Source organism: Astyanax mexicanus, chromosome 24 (genome assembly GCF_023375975.1).
Source record: "Astyanax mexicanus isolate ESR-SI-001 chromosome 24, AstMex3_surface, whole genome shotgun sequence".
Taxonomy (NCBI): Eukaryota; Metazoa; Chordata; class Actinopteri; order Characiformes; family Acestrorhamphidae; genus Astyanax; species Astyanax mexicanus.
In genome coordinates, this window is record NC_064431.1 from 1,238,174 (window position 1) to 1,258,862 (window position 20,689).

Sequence of the window (20,689 nt, forward strand, 5' to 3'; positions counted from 1 at the left end):
AGACGGGTCAGTCCAACAGTCGCATTCTCTACTTCCTACACGCATGTCTTAAACATAATGTGGGAAGCATGTGGTTTTGCACAAAAAAATCATTAAGTTTTGTCTAATTTTACTTTTTTATTATTTTTTTATCCCATTTTTCTCCCCAATTTAGCTATACGATTATCACACACACTTAGCTGTACTCCCCCTATCATTGGTGATGCCACAACACAAGGAGGGTTAAGAAGACTAGCACACGCCTCTTCCGACACATGTGAAGCCAGACTCCGCCTCTTTTTGAGCTGCTGATGATGCTATAGCATTACAGCCCAAACGCTTGGTTCTCGGTTCTGATACATCAGCTCACAGACGCAGCCTTGTGCTGATCCACATCACCCTAGGAGCCACCTACTGTACCCACCCAGAGAGAACAAGGCCAACTGTCCTCTCTCAGGGCTCCAGCAGCTGATGGCAAACTGCATGACTGGGATTCGAACCAGCTAGAACACTTGGAGTCCTTAATTTTACTTTTTTGATGAATATGATCTCATCTTTGCATCCTATTAAAAAATCATTTTTAGTGGACCAAAAGAAATGTTCCAAAATGACTTGCAATACAATCAGAGAGTTTTGTGTTTGAGTTTGTGTTTTTTATGCATCCAGATTCACCCTAGAAAAAGGTTTTAAAATATATTTTACATTATTTGAAACTGTCTGATGCTAAGTTTCTCTATCAGACTTTAGACTTTACTCCACGTAGTTGCTCAGATCATTCAGAGAGAGCATCCAACCAGAAACAGACACAGAGATTACATCCCCTCCCCTTTTAATATTTCAATTTCCTTTAAAAACATGCCCTGATCATTCAGGTTAAAGCACCACAGCTCACATCCCTAATCCCCCCCCACTCAAAAAAGATAAAAAATACAAATAAAACCTTTAAAACCTACAACTACAGCCAATCAAACGTTAGATTGTGTATTTCTGCAGTGTTTCAGAGAGAAATAAAGAAGTGAAGGCTGTTCTCCGGAGGCCGAGTGGTCAGTTGAGTGAGAGCAGCACTAAATATATGTGGAGCTCTGGACTCTATTTGTAGCAGAGGATGGATTAACTCTGTGTGCATCTGGCATTACGTTAACCCTGTCCGTGCTGAGCTCGATTTAAGAGAAAGCATCCGCTGGATTTTGTCGTTAAAAAAAAAGCTTAAATGTTGTCTGTAGTTTATAGAATAAAACAACAATGTTCATTTTACATAATAATACAGTGTTGTATACAGTATACAGTATTTGCCCTGTACATATTTCTTTTGTTTTACTCTTCTTTACAGAATTGTTTTAGACACTTTAAAGCATTTTCCAGCATTAATCGCCTATTTTAGATCATCAACAGCATCTCCATCAGACTTTAACTATCAGTTCCAAGGTGGATTTGCTGTTGTACTTCGGGTCATTGTCCTGCTACAGAACCCAAGTTTTCCTGAGCTTCAGAACCGGACATTCTCTTTCAGGATTTTCTGGTAGAGAGAGCAGAAAGAGAATTCATGGTTTTAGAAGTGTAGCCGTACCATGATAGACTTTGGCTTTTGGACTTGTTGCTGATAACAGTCTGGATGGTCTTTTTTGTCTTTGGTTTAGAGTAGGGCTGCACAATATATCGTTTAAGCATCGTCATTGTGATGTGCGCATGTGCAATGGTCATATCGCAGGACAAAAGAAGTAGATACACAGTGCTGTCTCTGTGTCTGTGTGAGTGACAGTCTGCTGCTGCCTGAGAAGCACATGCCCTCCATCCACATGGCTGGGCACGTGCTTGTAAACGTGAGCACGTGTGGAAAACTGTGCACCTCAGTCCAGCTAAAATCACACTTTTAATCCCAGAAAAACAAACGCTCTTATTTACCTTTTAAAAAGCCGTTTAAATGCTGATTAAAGGGCCGATTACTTTTGTTTTGCTGTTTTTCTCTGGTTTTGAGTTGAGCTCGGCACTGACTCAGCTCTTGATTGGTCTGGATGCGAGAGAGTGCGCTGGTGGGGGGGCGGGGCTAATGACGTCATGGCCTTGTTGCATTGTTTAACATGGCGATATATGTAGTTGAAAAAAGAACCTTTGCAATGTATTGTGTACATTGTGTACATTTATTCCAAAAAAGAGCCAGAAAACTTAAGTAACATAAGACTTCTAAAAAAATAATAAAAATAAAGTTTTAAGTGGTGTAAGTGAATGTAACTCTGTATTTTGCCTAATTTTTGTGCTTTAATTAAATAAATTAAATTATGAAGTTAATTCCTCAAAGGCAATCACTACACACATTATGCACATCACTAGTTATACAGTAATAATGTGTATCTGTGTAGCTGGGTCTCTAAATGGAGATATAAATGGAGACGTCACTATTGTGCAGCAGCTGGTATCTGGTGACGGACTGCGTTTTCAGGCAGGATTAGCCGATCCCCGACAGTCCTCTCACTGTGGAACAAACATGTTATTTTGGTTGTTTGGGGGAAAAAGAGCTGTAAACTAATGAGTGTTTTTGTGGGGGGATGGGGAGCCTGTCTGTCTGTCTGTCTGTCTGTCTGTCTCTGTAGCCCATAGACATGCCAGCTGTGCTCTGTGTAATAGTCACAATTGAATGTTGTGTTTTGTGGATTACTAAGCAATTCACTCTGTTCAGTTTCAGTGATTCAGATAGAATTTGGATTATTTTCATATGTTGTCTGTTCTCTAAATCCTACACATTTTTATCAACATTTTTTTTTATTTGAGTAAAAATCGAGAATTCAGAGATAAAAATCAAATACTAAATGAATAAAAATCAGTAATTGGCTTTTAAACGTTGGAATTTAATTATTACTATTATTAGAAAATAGCCAAGAAATAATTTACACGTTCTCACTGAACTGTATCTCCATTTTTGACTTAATGTGAATATGGTTTGATCTTTACATTGTTTCAAAAATGTAGGATTTATGATAAGTGGACCAATAGAAATGCTTTAAAATGACTTTGGAAATAAATCGATTTACATCCGTTTAAAAGTAAGAAAGTTTTTTTTATCCTTCTCTTGTAAACTTTTCTCACAATCTATTTTATGATGTTTTTGCGATGAATTTAATAAAAAAAAATGCTCAATTTAATCCAGTTAACAGAGCTCATTTAGTTCATTCCAGTGAAACATGTTGAAACAACTAGTTAATGTTCTTTAGGTAATGGTGATATTCACTATATGCTAAGAAATACATTAAATTTAAACCAGTGCTTTAGACTGCTGGATCACTCTTCTCCCTTAATTTAACTTTTTTGAGGTAATGTAAATATTATTATGATTTCATCTTTGCATCCTATAAAAAAATAATGATTAGTGGACCAATAGAAATGCTCAAAAATGACTTTTGAAGATGAAATACAATCAGAGAGTTTTGTGTTTGAGTTTGTGTTTTAATGCATCCAGATTCACCCTAGAAAAAGGAAAATAATTAAAATTATTTTACAAATCTATTTACATCCATTTAAATGTAAGAAAGTTTTTTCCTTCTCATGCAAACTTGCTATTTTGTGAAGTTTCTTCATGGCAACAATGAGATATAAATCAACACATTAGGGGAATAAATGCACCAAGCTAGAAGAAACCATTATCATTATGACAGATATAGTGATAATCTAATATGATTTATTGAGAAGGAAAATTCATTTTATATATATATATATATATATATACGCCATACCCCAACAGAATGCTAAGAATACCTCTGGTTGCATTACTATCCTAGTCCTGTACAGCTGGTCCGCTGGAAAACAGATTCTGAATAAGTGATGTAAGTAAAGCTGGGTGCTTTATTTCATTCAGTGTGTGTGATTACAGTAAAAATGAATGTATAAGTTATATTTCTCAGCCTCACATTGCTGCCATTGTTTATAGCAGCGCTCTGATACCAGGGTTGCCAGATTGTTAAAAGTTTTCTACAGTGGTTTCCAGTCAAATATCGTTTAAAATGTGGTCCCGCTGCTCCTGCTGAGTATTTTTTCGATCAAGCAATCACAAAAACTATAGTTTTATCCAGAAAAAAGTCCCCGTAGCTGAAGCAAACCCGTTACGGAGAAATCTCAGCCATGTTCTCAGAACCCGGAGGCGAGTTCTACACACATCCTCCACCCCTCAGAGGGCACGGATGATGGATGCCAACTCTCCCAAGGCAAATGGCCCATTCAGTTCATTTGCAGTGTAGCCGGCAGCGTGCCCAGGCTGGGAATGAGGGTCCGATGTGTTTAGGTAAAATAGACTCGGGACGAGAGCATCACTAAACGCAGTGTGCAACAGCTGCTCCATTCCTGTCTCATCCATTTGGTTTATTGTCAGCCTCGGGCGCTCGCGGGGACGTCTCGCCGAAAAGCTCGCGTCAAAGATTAGGAGAGGACGGACCTCCGGGACGGGAGAAAATACACGTCATTTTAACTGATAGCACTTTATTCAGCGTGATTTTAGGTAGAATATATGGATTAATATATGTGATCAATGCTTTATACCCATTAACATTACAGTGCTTTACAAATCACATTGCCCATAGCAGAGTGAATAAAGGAAAGCACCACTACTGATGAGCTATGTTGCGTTGTTATGTTAATTGCTATCTTACACCCCACCGATAGTTCTTTTTTCACACCAATTCGCCAAAGTCAGAGCTCATCTGACTCTTAAAAGGAACGACAAAAGAAAAGCTGATTGGTTTATTTCACATTACGCCCGAAATCAACCACACCCATTATTAATTAACAAAATTAGTGCATGCCTTTTGTGCGCAGAGCCGAGCAAGGTGTACAAGGCGTTACGATAGCAAAGACACTAGACACTGGACAGGTCACCCTGTTATGAACATTGTTAGTGAATAGTACATATTTGTCTTTTTATTATGTATTAGCAGGACTGTCACCATAATTACATTATCCACATTATTATATGGCTCAAATAATTTTACTCAATAAGAAAACACTTTGACCTAAATGAGCCCTAGATTAACCTTTTAAGGATTTTTAAACATTTATTATTTATGATGTATTATTATGCTGCTACATTTGCATAATTTATTTAAGTTAAATGACTCTTGATTGAATTGAAACAATGAATATTGTTTATTGCAGTAATTTCTGGGATAGAGAGACAGAGATAGGTAGATAGATAGAGAGAGAGAGAGCGAGAGAGAGAGAGAGAGAGAGAGAGTACAGTATGATGTTCTGTGCAGAGAGGAGATTCCCTGAGGGCTGTATTAAACAGACTGCCATCTAGTGTTATAAAGCTTCAATACAGTTTAATACAGAAGAAAAAGGACAGAACAGTCAGGAAATGTGATTTATTATTTATTATCAGGGATTAGGAAAAAATCCAGGACATTTCCTCCTTCCACAAAAATAAAAAAGTGATATATGCAGTTATTTCCTCCCCTGAAGCTCTGATTAACTGAGTAACTAAATATAATTATTATAAAAAAGCATAAAATCTTATAGAGAATTTATAATACAGCACAGAAACCTACTCTAAATCTTAATTTAGAGCTTCCCAACAACATATAAAAAAAAAATGTTTCAATAATAATAGTAATAATAATTATTTATATATATATATATATATATATATATATATATATATATATATATATATATATATATATATATAAATAAAAATAATAATAATAATAGGGACAACTTGTATGTCTGCTCAGGACTCTAAACTTTGCAACAAGGACTCCATTTCCCAGCATGCTCGCTGGGACTTCCTGGACTTCCCTGATCACGTGGCATTTAGCATTCATGCTCGCCGGAGCTTCTGATTGCTCACACCTGGACTGCCTTCTATAAATACCACCCATGTTTCCTTTGTTCCGTCGCTGGGTATTGAATCTAGCTTACTAGCTCTTCAAATAAACATTTCTTTTGATCGTTTTTTTTCTTTTCTTGTTACGACTCCTTTTTGTGTTTTTTGACCACTCTTTTGCCTTGCCCTCTTTTACCGTTTGTCTACAGTTTTAGACCTATTTTTTTATTTAGACTTCTACTTTTTTTGCCTTGCCCTCCGTCTGTTTGTATTCACACTGTATGACCTTTTTACCTTTTTTGCACATTAACTCACCTTAACATGCTTTTTTCATTGATTTCGTCCCCCGTGGGCAATGCTAAAATCACTATTACAGACTGTTCCGTTGGCAAGACTTTATTTTTTATATAATTTTAGAATTAATATTTTATTTTATTTGATTTTATCCATATTCTTCTCCACTCAGAAATGCTTCTGCTTTCAGTTTAAAATAAAATGAAACATGGACTGCCAAAGTGACAGTGTGCAGATGTTTGAAGTCAGTACTGAAGTTAAGGGGAAGTGAGTGTAACAGGACAGATTGGGACGCTGCCTTCAGGGCCGTGTTGTCCTTTATATTACACAGGGGGACGTTTTATATGCTATCTTAGCATGGTCTTAGAGTCTGTAGGTTAGCGTTAGCGTGTGTGTCAGCACTGCTGGAGTGTGTATGAGTGATATGAAGAGCGCTGGGTTGTGTTAGGGTTGTCTGAAGTGGTGTGAAGTCAGTGAACAGCTTTACTGACCTGCTTTCTACTTCCTATTTGGCTAAAGGCTAAATGTTTACTCGACTGCGGATAGTGCACTGATCCATCCATCACAGTACCTTCAGTGAATCGCACTAATCACGAGCATGCACATACACAAACACACACACACACACACACACGCTCTCTCAGTGCCATGCACGCTGGTGGTGCTGGCAGGCACTGTAGCGAATGCTAATTTGAAGAGCTATTTGCTTTAATTAAAATGTAATCCGTTCCTCAGGCCGAGCTGCAGAGCAGGACTGTCCTGTATCTGATGTCTGTTGACTGAAATAGTTGATTACACAATAATCGATTGATAAAATAACATTGTGAAATGTACTAAAGTGGCAAATATGGTGTCTGTGCTCCATTATTTCAGACAACCCACCCTAAGAACCAGCCAATGTGATATCGTGCCATGTCGCCCACCCCAATTATCACATCAGGGTTCTACTTTTATACTGTTTTTATCAAAAGAAAAATCACATTGTTCTCATTTTCTATTATATATCTACTAGAGACTTTAGATTATATCTGTCCAGTATCATTTATTTTACTTTAATCCTGGATATATGTTTTGTTGCAGTAGTGTATTCTTGAAATATATTTTTATTAATTCAGTGTTTTGTTAAATCGTCAAAGAGTAAGTGATATTTGAGAAGTGAAATGAAGTTCATGGGATTAACAGAAAGTGTGCAATAATTATTTTTTAAAACTAAATTTGAGCACCCCAACAGAAATACTACATCATTATTTATTAGATTCTCTTTTTGAAGAAGTAACAGCCTCTAAACTCTTCCTACAGCTTCCAGTGAGAGTCTGGTTGAAGCTTCTGGTTGAAGGTATTTTGGCTCATTCTTCTTTACAAAACATCTCCAGTTCCGAGCATGAACAGCACACTTTAAATTTTTGTTTTGGAGTTTTGTAGGAATTCCGCTTTAGAAACACTTTAAATTATGTTTGGATTTTCTTTCTTTGCAGAGCGATTGCTGTCAGCAGTCTTTTAAGTGCTTTCTTGGAATCCGCAGAAGACGCTTCCAAACAAGCATTAAATATTAAAGTGGAGCCTTTGAAGATAAAATACAAATGACATGATGTCATCAGAAAGAGTAAATGAACAAGATAAACACTGGAGACGGCGTCTCCCAGCCGACACATTAAATCACATGTTTTATGCGGTTGAAAACTTCGCGGAAATTAAGATTAAGGAGAATTAGTTAATGGTAGTTTTACTGATTGATTTTTATCTTGGTTAAATGAAAACTGATGAGGAATCATTATCTAAAAAAAAAACCTGAAGTTCCTCAGTGTAGCCCTGTTGGTGTATAGCAGCTAATGCTAATGCTATTGCTGCTGCACCTAGCCTTAGTGAAAATCTGGAAATCTAAGCTTACTGTTGATCTTTACTTACCCAAATAAACAGTTTTCAGGTGAGAAATCGGTGCCTTATCACCCACCCTTATTTATTACATCAGGGTTCTACTTTTATGCTGTTTTAATCAAAAGAAAAATTCACACTGTTCTCATAATTCCCCATTATTTATCTGCTAGAGACAGATTATATCTGTCCTGTATCATTTATTTTACTTTAATCCTGCATATATGGAGATATTTGGAGTGCATTATTATTATTAGTATCATGACTCAATGCTGATTCTGGATCATTGACTTCTGTTACAAATCTGATAAATCTTTTGTATTTTTTAATATCTCAGTTATTAGGGGTGTGCCATATAATATATCGAATGCAATAAGACAAAATATTTTTTTTTTATTTTGCAGTTGCAGTAGTGTATTTATGAAATGTTTTTTTTTTAATTCAGTGTTTTGTCAAAGAGTATCGTTATCGTGAAAATATCTTGAAATATCATGATGTTATTTTAGGGCCATATCACCCACCCCAATCAATACTGTGTTTTTGAAAATGTATACAGTATTCCAAAATGAAAATTCGCAATACTTTATATTATATTGATATATTAATATTTTCACACCAGGGGTCGGCAGTTAAGTTTGGAAAATGAAGTGTAATGATGGGATGATGGAGGAGTGCTACAGTAGTACTAGTAGCTCTCCAGCCCAGAGGGTTGTTGAACACAATTGCACAATTTGAACAGTTGATCTCTAAAAGCAGGTAAAGGCAAGAAAGTAGGACAAAATAAATGAATAAATAAACACACCGCTGCTAAAGAGAGAGAGGGGGGGAGGGAGGTAAACAAAAGCTCACCAGAGAAGCAGTTTATTTTATTATTTTTATTATTATGCACAGATTCCTGGCTCAGCTCTAACAAATCACAGCACCACAGATAAAACCAGTTCAGCAGACGTTTAGCAGGGCTGGACCTCGACTGTCTGACCGTTATAATCTCACACTAATATAATCAGCATGACTGGCAGAATTCCCGGGACTGGGATTATTTCAGCCGAAAATAAGCACCTCGCCAGCTTCAGCAGTGTTTCATCATCTTCAGACACGCATATTTATCCCAAAACCCTTCATTAACAGCAGCTCTAATGATTATTTAATGACTTTTATTCTTATGCTGATGCCCATTTGCATGATTAAAAGAAGTGCAGTGCAGTGCAGATACGGCGTGTTAATGAGCATTGCTCTGAACTCAAAGCATCTGTTTTTATTCATTAACTGACCAGATAATGACGTGTCATCACAAATCATCTCAGTGTCATCTCTACAGTGCTCTTCATCCCTACATGTTATTATAAAGAGTGGACAAAGGAACACATATCTCTATATGACAGGGAGAATGATGGTAACAATCAATATGATAGAATACAATGGAAACCTTATCAAAGTCGAATTTCTCAGTATTAGTATTTATCTGTATTGTCATAAATAAAGCGTATAGTATATTTAAATAGTAATTAAATAGCTAACTGTGTATCTAAGTAAGTATTTCACTGACTGGATTATGTAGTTCTTTATTTAAAATTACACTCAAATGGTAATTTGCAATAGTATGATATTAATTAATAATATGGTATTTTTACCTCTTATAAAATAGTTTCAAACATTTTCAAATATTTACAACATATTGCACCACCCCTAGTGGACATATAGGTTAAATATAATACAATATAAAAATAAAGCACAACCCATGATAGCATATACAACAAAACAAATAAACAGAATAATTTTTTATACATAATTTCTACAATGCTGATAGTAGAAATGTTAAAAGTATCTTGAGAGAAAAATGTGAAATGCTAAGACACACCCACATTTATCACAATTTGTATAAAATAATAATGATTAAATAAATAACCTGCATCGTCTGTTAGAGATACTCTCTAACTTCAGAGTATCAAAGTAAAGTCTTTTAACCCCACTAACTGGATACTCCTCTCCAGAGTTCTTTACTAATTTTCCTTTTATCCATATCTGTGATCATTGGTATTGGCTTCATAAACAAGATTGTGTTCCTATTTCTCTATTGGAAAGTATATTTGTACAAGAGTTGTACAAAATATCATCATTATGTCAGTTTGAGGTTCTGAATGCCAATTTTAGAGATCTTTTAATCCCGTTCCAGACTCAGTATTAGTATCTACACCCTTCTTTTCGAAGGTTTCTTTCATTCCAACAATCAAGGTCAAACTAATCCAGTATCAGAGTCTGATGTTTAAGTAAGACAGGCTCCTCCAAAATCTGATATGATATGATTTATTTTTAAAATACAGCAAGTCAATGGAGAATGAGTGACTTGTCCGCTCACTTTACTCATGCTTTACTATCATGCATGAAGTTCAGTCCTGTCAGTGACACACTTTTAACTGTATAGAGTCTATGCCCTGGAACTGAAGTGAATCAGCGTCAGTGAAGTTGACGTGCTGTCAGCTTTAATTTGAGGAGCTATATGTTCATATCTGCTGAACTGTGCGGGAATTACGCCTGATCTTATACACAGCCTGTATCTCCAAATGAAACTGAACATGTGACTTATACAGCATCTGACTTTATGCATAAAAACAATTCTGAAAAACGTATAAAATGTAGAATTTGTGACGACGTCTGGTTTTGAATGCAGAAATAATAACATTTAATGTTATTATTAAATGAAAAATAAAAAATGAAAAAAGAGTTTTTCTGATTTTGCTATTTATAGGTTTATGTTTGAGAAAAATGAACATTTTTGTTTTATTCTATAAACTACAGACAACATTTCTCCCAAATTCCAAATAAAAATATTCTCATTTAGAGCATTTATTTACAGAAAATGAGAAATGACTGAAATAACAAAAACCTAAAATAATGCAAAGAAAACAAGTTCATATTCATAAAGTTTTAAGAGTTCAGAAATAATCAATATTTGGTGGAATAACCCTGGTGGTTTTTAATCACAGTTTTTTTTCATGCATCTTGGCATCATGTTCTCTTCCTCCACCAGTCTTACACACTGCTTTTGGATAACTTTATGCTGCTTTACTCCTGGTGCAAAAATTCCATCCATCATTATGGCGTCACATCAATCTTCTCATTGATTATATTTTAGAGGTTTTCAGTTTGGTAAAATTAAAGAAACTCATTATTTTAAGTGATAATGAGTGTTTGTTTTTTTCCAGAACTATATATATGTTGGTTTCATGCTTTTATTAATAAATAAAATTCAGAAAATGTTATAAACTGTAGAATTTGGGACAACGTCTGGATTTGAAATGCAAAAAAAAAAATTGTTTCTGTAGGGTTTTAATCATTTTAATGTATAGTGAGTGCATACTTCAGGCATTTTTTTGGAAATCCGCTCTTTGTAAAGCACTGGCAACCTGGGCAGCCTGAGTGTTTTGTTTTTGTGTTTTTATGCTAAATCCCTCAGGATTAAGCTCTGTTCCAACCAGGTCATCTCTACAGCCCGGCTTCTCCTCACTACTGTTTCTTTAGTACTGTAGATTTGTAAGGTATAAAAATACACAGGGCTCTCACAATTCACTCTATTCACAATATTACACTGCTGGTAAAATAAACACTAGATAATAATGAATGTGAGACTGTGTGTTCACTGCCCTAACCCTAACCCTAACCACAATACACTCTTTTATTATAGCATTCAGACTCTTAAACAATGGCTGTATTGTGTGTTAAAACAGCAACACAATATATTAAGTTAAATCCTCACACTAGGAGTGTGCACAATAATATCGAAAACATTTTAAATATAGTGAATAATAGATATTATACCCTGAAATGTCATACCATGTCACCCACCCCTAATTAATAAAATCACATCTACTTTTTCTACTTTTTACTGATTTAAGCAAAAGAAAAATTCACACTGTTCTCATTTATTATTATATATCTACTAGAGACTTTATATAGAGATTATATTTGTTCAGTATCATTTTTTTACTTTAACTCTGGATATATGAAGATATTTTGAGTGCATTATTATTATTATTATTATTATTATTATTAGTATCATGACTCAATGATGATTCTGGATCATTGACTTCTGTTACAAATCAAATCCGACAACATTTTGTATTATTTGTTTAATATCTCAGTTATTAAAGGGGTGTGCCATATCATATTGTATGCAATAATAAAATAAAATTTTTATTTTGTTGCAGTAGTGTATTCTTCTTCTTCTTCAAAAAAAAAAAAATCATTTTTTTTTGTTTTACTCTTTGCCAAGAGTATCGTTATCACGAAAATACAATAAAATATTGTGATATTATTTTAGGGCCATATTATTATTTTAGGCCCACCCCTACCTCACACAAATCCAGTATGATATACTGTGCAGATAATTAATTAATTAAGAGATTAAGGTAGTGCAATATAGAGTGAGATAGACTGAGATAAAATGACTCAAAGTGAAGAAGAGTAAGGTAAAGCAAAGTAGAGAGGAAGAGTGAGATAATGTATGGTAGAGTGAGATAGAGTGAGGTAATGTACAGTAGAGTGAGGTAGAGTGAAGTAATGTACAGTAGAGTGAGGTAGAGTGAAGTAATGTACAGTAGAGTGAGATAGAGTGAGGTAATGTACAGTAGAGTGAGATAGAGTGAGGTAATGTACAGTAGAGTGAGATAGAGTGAGATAATGTACAGTAGAGTGAGATAGAGTGAGGTAATGTACAGTAGAGTGAGATAGAGTGAGGTAATGTACAGTAGAGTGAGGTAGAGTGAGGTAATGTACAGTAGAGTGAGATAGAGTGAGGTAATGTACAGTAGAGTGAGGTAGAGTGAGGTAATGTACAGTAGAGTGAGATAGAGTGAGGTAATGTACAGTAGAGTGAGATAGAGTGAGGTAATGTACAGTAGAGTGAGATAGAGTGAGATAATGTACAGTAGAGTGAGATAGAGTGAGGTAATGTACAGTAGAGTGAGGTAGAGTGAAGTAATGTACAGTAGAGTGAGATAGAGTGAGGTAATGTACAGTAGAGTGAGGTAGAGTGAAGTAATGTACAGTAGAGTGAGATAGAGTGAGGTAATGTACAGTAGAGTGAGGTAGAGTGAGGTAATGTACAGTAGAGTGAGGTAGAGTGAGGTAATGTACAGTAGAGTGAGATAGAGTGAGATAATGTATGGTAGAGTGAGGTAGAGTGAGGTAATGTACAGTAGAGTGAGGTAGAGTGAGGTAATGTACAGTAGAGTGAGGTAGAGTGAGGTAGAGGTCCACAGTAAACACTTACATCAAACTACTTCTTATGCTGGGAGAAATGGAGTGGTGGAGATTAGATAAATTAAGTGTCTTTTAATGAGGAAACTAATTTATCTGAACAAAAACTTTATTAATCGTGTTTCACATTGATAACGGGATCTAGGCTGACTGAATATAAACACCACCAGTCTATATTCTCTACCTGTGTATTAAACACTCAGATTTATCCTGCTGTTAGACGGTTATGCCAGTGTTCAGTGCTGAGAGATGTTCTGTAGATGTTACTCTGACTGTAGGAAGGTTAAGGCGCTCTCTCTCATCCTCCTCGTCTCCTGTCCTCTGTTTCAGTGATCTGCAGCTTCCGGGGCTCCGTGTCTCACGGTCTGACGCTGGAGATCGGAGAGACGGTTCAGATCCTGGAGAAATTCGAGGGTAAGTCCCACTCACAGAAACACTGTCATCATCTGCTTTTCTCTGTGTGTGTGTGTGTTCAACTCAACCACTCCGCAATCAAATTAAAGGAAGAGAACTGGTTTTGTTAACATTTTTACACTATTAATTCAAAAATAATGTTACTCAAGAATAAACAGAATAAAGAATAAAATGTCGTTGCTGTTCCCTTAAATGAGCTGCTGGTGTATCTTCACAGAGTGAACGCTCAGCTCAGAGATGCACAAAAGCGCCACACTTTTAAGATACAAACACGCCAAAGTCAGAGCTCACCCGGCTCTTAAAGGGAATGAGATCTGGCACTCTGACTGGTTATTTCACGTTACGCCCCAAAATTAAACTCACCCATGATTAATTTAATTAATCATCAGAATTAGTACATTAGTACCCAAGATGCACATATTTCTTGCACCCTCACCATACAAAGAACTGACTCGTGTTCTATAGATGCCTAAAATAGGGCTCAAAGACTCCGTGTTTCAGGCTGGCAGCCATATGTCACTATTTAAAGGTCAGTCATGGAGAATGCTCATTCACGTTTACTGTCACCGTCCACGACTCCATCCTGACATTTCCAGCCTCAGGAGGAGAGACGGAGCGAGAGTTCTCCGCCCTGAGTTCAGTGATGTGTTGCTTCTTAAGCGGGAGAGAAATATGTTGGGTGTGTTGAGGTGCCCTTAGCTCTGGGAGCTCTGGAAGCTTTTTTATTTCTTAGATTTTTTTTTATTTTAAAACAAAAGAACACATTGGTGCATTTTTCTAATTTAAGCTAAGGATGGAGATCAGGAAAAGCACCGTGTCTATGTCAACCCGTGAATTAGTATTCGTGGCCCCGCCCATTTCGGCTCGGGGCCGCCCACATGCAGAGCTGAAGCCGGGCGGCGACGCCGTCTCGTCAGATAGGAGATAACTAACAGCTCTAGGAACAGCATGCAGTTCATTCCTGTGTTATTTGTGCGAATAACACATCAGTGTTTATATACTTTACCCAGTAATTCAGAGCTAAGAAACAAATGGTTAGAATGTGTCTATGGAGGAAAAACACCAGCAGCCAAGTACAATTAAGATAGGTAGGTGTAAAAACAGTTTAGAACAGTTCTGTTTACACTAGTTACAAGTAAAAATCCAGTCAACCCTGGGTGGATTTTTACTTTCTGGACCTGGACTACCCACCTCTATTGGTGTGTAACTATAGGTTTACATAGGATCTCCGGTGGATTTTGTGTTTTACAGAGACTCTAAGGCTAGGTCAGTGGCTGAACTGCACTTATCAGGGCATTATTACACATGTCGTAAAGTAACATATGACATCACAAAGACTGTTATTAATGTCAAAATGTAAATATCTTTATATTAAAACGTTTCTAACTGTTGTTCGTCTCGCTGCCTCCTGGTGTTGCAGTGCTGTTAGCCAATCAGTGACAATATGTTTGCATGTATGAATATTCATGAGCAAAAGCCAAAATCCTATCGTTTCTCTTTATCCACTCCTCCACCGGACTAAAGCAGTGTTATACCGGATCACCGGAGCAATTAAATTTTTTTTTCACGACAGCTCACATTGCATTCATTCATACTAGAGACACAACTAGACATTTTAAATGAATAAAAAAAGGAATGAGACCTTTAATTCAACTCTAATAGAAATAAATGTTGTGACAGTGCAGAAACTTGATAATAATAATAATAATAATAATAATAATAATAGTAATAATAATAATAATTGTAGAGGACTAAATGCTTAAAACTTAAACTCACACACTCCACACTCGCTGACGTCACTACTGAACACACTCCAGTCTGAAACGCGGCTCAGTGTGGAGCAGGGAAAGCGTGATGGAGTGTAAAACAGGATCAGATGTTGGTAGTGGTGCGGTATAGTGATGATAAGCAGCGTGCGGCTGTGAGTCAGTAGGTGAGATAAGCGTGAGGTTTTGGCCTCGGGGTGAAGAATAATCACAGCTCAGATTCCAGGGGTGAGCAGTTCACTGAGCGCATTGATTGTTTGCCTGCCGCCTCGTGCTTTTGGAGTAATGGATCCTTGTGAAATCGAAGCCTTTGAAACCTTCAGGGTCTTGATTTGAGTCATTGGCCAGCGGTCTGGAGCGGCGGATGATTGGCTGATGTGACGGCGCGAGAGGTAGAGCATTTATCTGTCATTCAAAAGAACGTAAAGGACAATCTTTAGTATAGTAGGGCTGCAGCTAATGATTATTTTGGTGGTCGATCAATCATGTAATTTTATGATTATTTTTTCGATTAATCGATTAGTCAATTAGTCGATTAGTCAACGATTATTTCTGCCATGTCCTTTATTTCTAAAAATAATAGGAACAGCTGAACACAGGATTTAAAAGGAATTTTCATGTCTAGATGTTGTTTAAACGTGGAAAGAACATTTGGAGATACAGCTTCTGTCCCCAGCACTTTGTGTAATGTGGTACTGTTACAAATTTAAGATTTATTTTAAGTAATTCTTAAACCATATGGTTTTATACGATGTTGTTGCACCCTTTGCAGCTACTGCTTTTGGATCAGGTGGTTTTCTCTGGATTTTGGTGGATTTAAAACACGTTTTACCCTGTGAATTGGTTTTATCTGAATCCAACTGTAACAATCTGGCAACCCTGAGGGTTTGCCATCTGCTCCGTTTGTTTGGCTGTTTGTCTGTTGTTAGGTAGCTAGGCTCGCAATGCATTCTGGGAAATATTTAGCTTGCGTAGTAAGCAGCGATGTTTACTATAAATCTCTCATGATGCTGAGAAAAATGGCCGCCGTACTCAATAATGCCCTGTTGGTCACGGCCATTATTCAGGCCCCAAAAACAAATATGGCTACTTTTCTGGCCTAAGCCATTTCCCATGAGCACAAATCAATCAATCAGTCAAATCACTTTGCAAAAATATTTTTTTCAGCTGAAGTGCTGAATACTGAAATAGAGGTGAAAACAGAATGAGATGGTATCATCCCTCAGGTCCAGAAAGTTGTAGAGAACGAGCCGCACTTTATGATAGACATGCCGCCATCCTAACTGCAAATAACAGCCCAGACCTGACAGCCCGAGTCCCTCAAGTGAAACCCTGTTGGGAGACAGAAGATGCGTTTCATCAGCTGTCACTCACACTGCACTCAGCTGTGTGATTCGCCCAGCATCTCCTTCATACGAGATTCACCACCACACCATCTAACGGCGCCGTGACAATAAATCAAGGTTGTTGCCTTTAGCTAGCCTGTGGATCACGAACCAACGCAGCGGGTTACGCTTCAGATTTCAGGAGCTGTATTCACTGAAGATACATTTAAAGAACACAGATGAAGCATGCAGTAAATAAAAGATCGAAAAAAGACGTTTCCATGATCTGTAAAAGATCACAAGCCATCAAACCAAACTGAACTGCTTGAATGAATTTTCGCACCAGCAGTAAAGCAGCATAAAGTTATCCAAAAGCAGTGTGTAAGACTGGTGGAGGAGAAAACATGATGACAAGATGCATGAAAAAAAAACTGTGATTAAAAGCAATCAGGGTTATTCCACCAAATATTGATTATTTCTGAACTCTTAAAACTTTATGAATGGAATGGAAAACGATGCAAACGATGGAAAATGGTGCAAATGATGGGAAACTATGCAAATGATGGAAAACGGTGCATTTGATGGAAAACGATGGAAAATGTTGCAAAAGATAAAAAACGATGCAAAAGATGGAAAAGGATGCAGAGGATGGAAAACGATGCAAACGATGGAAAACGATGCAAACAATGGAATGAGACCTTTAAGCATATCCAGTAAAGCTCCAGTCTATAGTCAATCTCTACATCTCTACTTTAATAAATAGTAACCAGTCCCTGCCTTCTGTAACTGGCGGCAGGTTTAAGTAGCTAAATAAATAATAATGGAATCACCTAATGCTGACTGGCAAGCACTTAATTTTGCAGTTAATCCCTGGCCTGGTCAAAAGCCATGTGGGACGAGCGCTAACAAATACGGACGGCGGGCGATTACTGCGGCAGGTGCTGCGTCCTGTTTGGGGCAGATGGCTGCAGGTGCGTGCAGCGCAGGCAGCCGCTCATGAATATTTTCTGCTGTTTCACGGCCAGTCGGCTCCAAACGCTCATATTAATGCATTAAGTCATCAGAGGAGCGCGGCCAGACCAGTGTGACGCTCCGCAGTCAATACAGGAAATGTTTACTGGATAAAATTTAATATCCACCTTTAATATCTTTCTCTCTCTCTATCTGACATTACCCCAACCGGATATGACTCAGCTCTTCTCTTTCTTCTGCTTCTTTCTTTTTTCCTGAGTTTACTGATTTACCATTTCTTCTTCTCTCACCTCTCAAAGCTTTAGGCTGAGGATTTCCCACAGCCACAGTACTTCAGTAATTACTCTAAATAAATACCTGTAAATTCCTAAAGGTCTTAGAGAATACAACTGTATTTACCAGGGATGCACCAAATACTGTATTTAAGTAGCTAAGACAGAAAGAGGTCAGAGTTGAAAGGTGTTTTTTGTCTATCGGGTTATTTTTTCTATCAGGGTATCAGGTTAGTGCTAAGAAATTTGGCTGAGAGTGATGTACTCTCGAGAGGGGAATCTGGTTAGTGTTCTGCTACTTACAGTACTGGGCTGAATGATGCAATTTTGGAAGCGGTACATTGTTTTATTGCAGTCTTATTCCGGTTGTACCTCAGAAAGCACTAATGAGGATCCAAATAAAACAATAGACAATGTTTCAGTTGGGTTGGGTTATCTGGTTAGTGCTTATCAGGTTGGGGCTAAGTGATGTACTTTTGAGAGGGGTATCTGGTTAGTGTTCTGCTACTGACACTTATGGGCTCTCTGGAGCAGTACATTGTTTTATTGAAGTTTTATTTTGGTTGCCCCTCAGAAAGCATAGCTGTTATTGTGATAACAGCTAATGAGGATCCACATAAAACAATAAACAATATTCCAGTTGTATTGCTAAAGTGCCGAGCCACTTTACTGGGTTCTAAGACACAATCAGAGCCAGAAAGACGTTAAACAAAAAGAGAGTAAGCTAGGTAAAGCTATCAGCAGACAGGATGTCTCCCTATAGCCACAAAACAAGGCTGTGTTAAAGATTGAGCTCTCACAGGGGCTTCAGTCTGCAATCATCTGTGCAATAGTGAAAAAGTGGCTAGACAAATGAAAATCCAGCACTTGTAAGTAGCATCCTCAGTTCCAGACAAGACAATCCAGCATCTGCGAGACCTGAGAGACGGATTCTTCCAGACCAAGGCGAACTCAGACAACGAGCAGAGATTGGAATGGAGAAATCGATAAATGAGATTGAACCGGAGAATCGGCTTATGGCTGAATTAGATTTGGAATGGGTCCTTCAGTGTGCTCTGTAGTCATGAGGTATTGGATAAAGCACGTCTAATCACCCTTTTTGCCAGGATTGAGATGGAACGATATGGACTAGAGAAATGATAATTGGCGTTCTGGTCACTGTAGTCTAGTATAGTCTGTCACTTACAGGAGAAAGACTGTGAGGACTCTTCTCATGAGGTTGTTTAAGGGTATTCACATAAAACAGAGACTGTATCACGGAAAATAAAACATATTTACATAGAGAAAGACCCCTAGCCTAGCAGTGGTGGTTCAGTGTCTTTTTAACACAGGCTTTGGGCTGATAATGCCCTGTGATATAAATTAAAGGTCACAGTTCTGCTAAAACCCTTGTTTCTCGAATATTTTCATCAGCTCTGACGTACTGGATGCGTATTTGTTGGCTGTGGTAAACAGCCTCTGGTGCCGTTGGCTCTGGATCTGTATCATCTGTATGATCTAAGCAGCCATCTGTGACCCTCAGTATATGAGCCACCGCTTTAGCGACCGGAAAGCCGGTCATATGGGCAGCTCACGCAGCTTTTCCTCCTCATTCTGAACAGGCTGGACCGTGTGCTCGGCTTATGGGATCTGTGGATATACAGTCTTCGGAGATGTGCATGACATTTATCACGTTTTTGTGCAAATAAAGACGCTCGGAATCGGATTTAGGACGTACTTCGATCCAGTTTATCTGCATTACTTCTTGTTTGCCATTTTTCTAGCTGTTTGTATGTATATGACTGTAGGTTTCGTCCATAAAGAAGACTGTAAATCTATATATCTGTGAAAGATTAACAGTAAAACAGTTTATGTCTTATTAATAAATTTTGTTTTTTATTAATGTAGTGGTGGTCTCTAGTATGAATAAATAAATCCCTGTGCTGGGAATAAAGAACAACAGTATTTTGGTTCTTGAATATTCATGACATGCAAACATCTCGCCTCTGATTGGCTAACAGCACTCTGATGCTCCATCCATGGCTCTGTGGCTATGTTGAATATTAAGATTGTGTTCACATGTTTACGTGTTTTTTGTGTATTTTGGTTTCCTTTCCATGTAAAAACAGCATTTGGAAACCTTAAGTTTATTTTTTATTATCTTAAGCTTTTTTACTTGATGACGACTGGATTTTGGACCCATGTGAGACATTAAATTAACCAGTTTGTTCATGTTATAAAATTTGCCTATGACTGTTAATAAACAGGAAATGATTGATCATCTATGGACGGGTATTGGCCAGTTCTCAACATAAAAAAATATGCGATCAGCTTTCAGCCAATAATTTGGAATCAAGAACTAGACAGATCAAGAACTGTAGAATGTGTAAAACGAACATGCATAGTGGAAAAAGCAGATAAAAGATTTTACACCACTAATCAGCTACCCCTTTTAAAAGTCATTCGGACGAGCATGGTGAATGTTAGCAGAGCTAGCAAACACCACTAACAACAGTTCTGCTGTGGAATTGGGAATTCTGCTGAGGGTGTTCAGTTTAATATAAATTATAGGTAATAAACGCAGTACTTGAATTACTTTTTGATTTCTAGATTATTGTCTAAAATCTAAACAAGATGGAACAGATTTTGGAAAGTGAATATGTGAATGAATGAGTTCTGTTAATAGTTTTATTATTGTTGTTTTAATTGTTTCTTTGCTTAAATCTCTAAACACATTTTTGTCTTTGTCTTTTG

General features: G+C 37.2%; 1 protein-coding gene across 8 annotated transcripts in view; it reads left to right on the plus strand.

The window, feature by feature from the left end:
* The window catches only part of dock3 (dedicator of cytokinesis 3), a 204,581-nt gene that overhangs the window by 34,940 nt on the left and 148,952 nt on the right, over positions 1–20,689 (plus strand). For all 8 annotated transcript variants that reach the window (XM_049471870.1, XM_022682201.2, XM_022682202.2 and 5 more), the window contains exon 2: positions 13,538–13,621. In XM_049471870.1, coding sequence (XP_049327827.1) covers positions 13,538–13,621 — 84 coding nt within the window. The remainder of the gene's footprint in view (positions 1–13,537; positions 13,622–20,689) is intronic.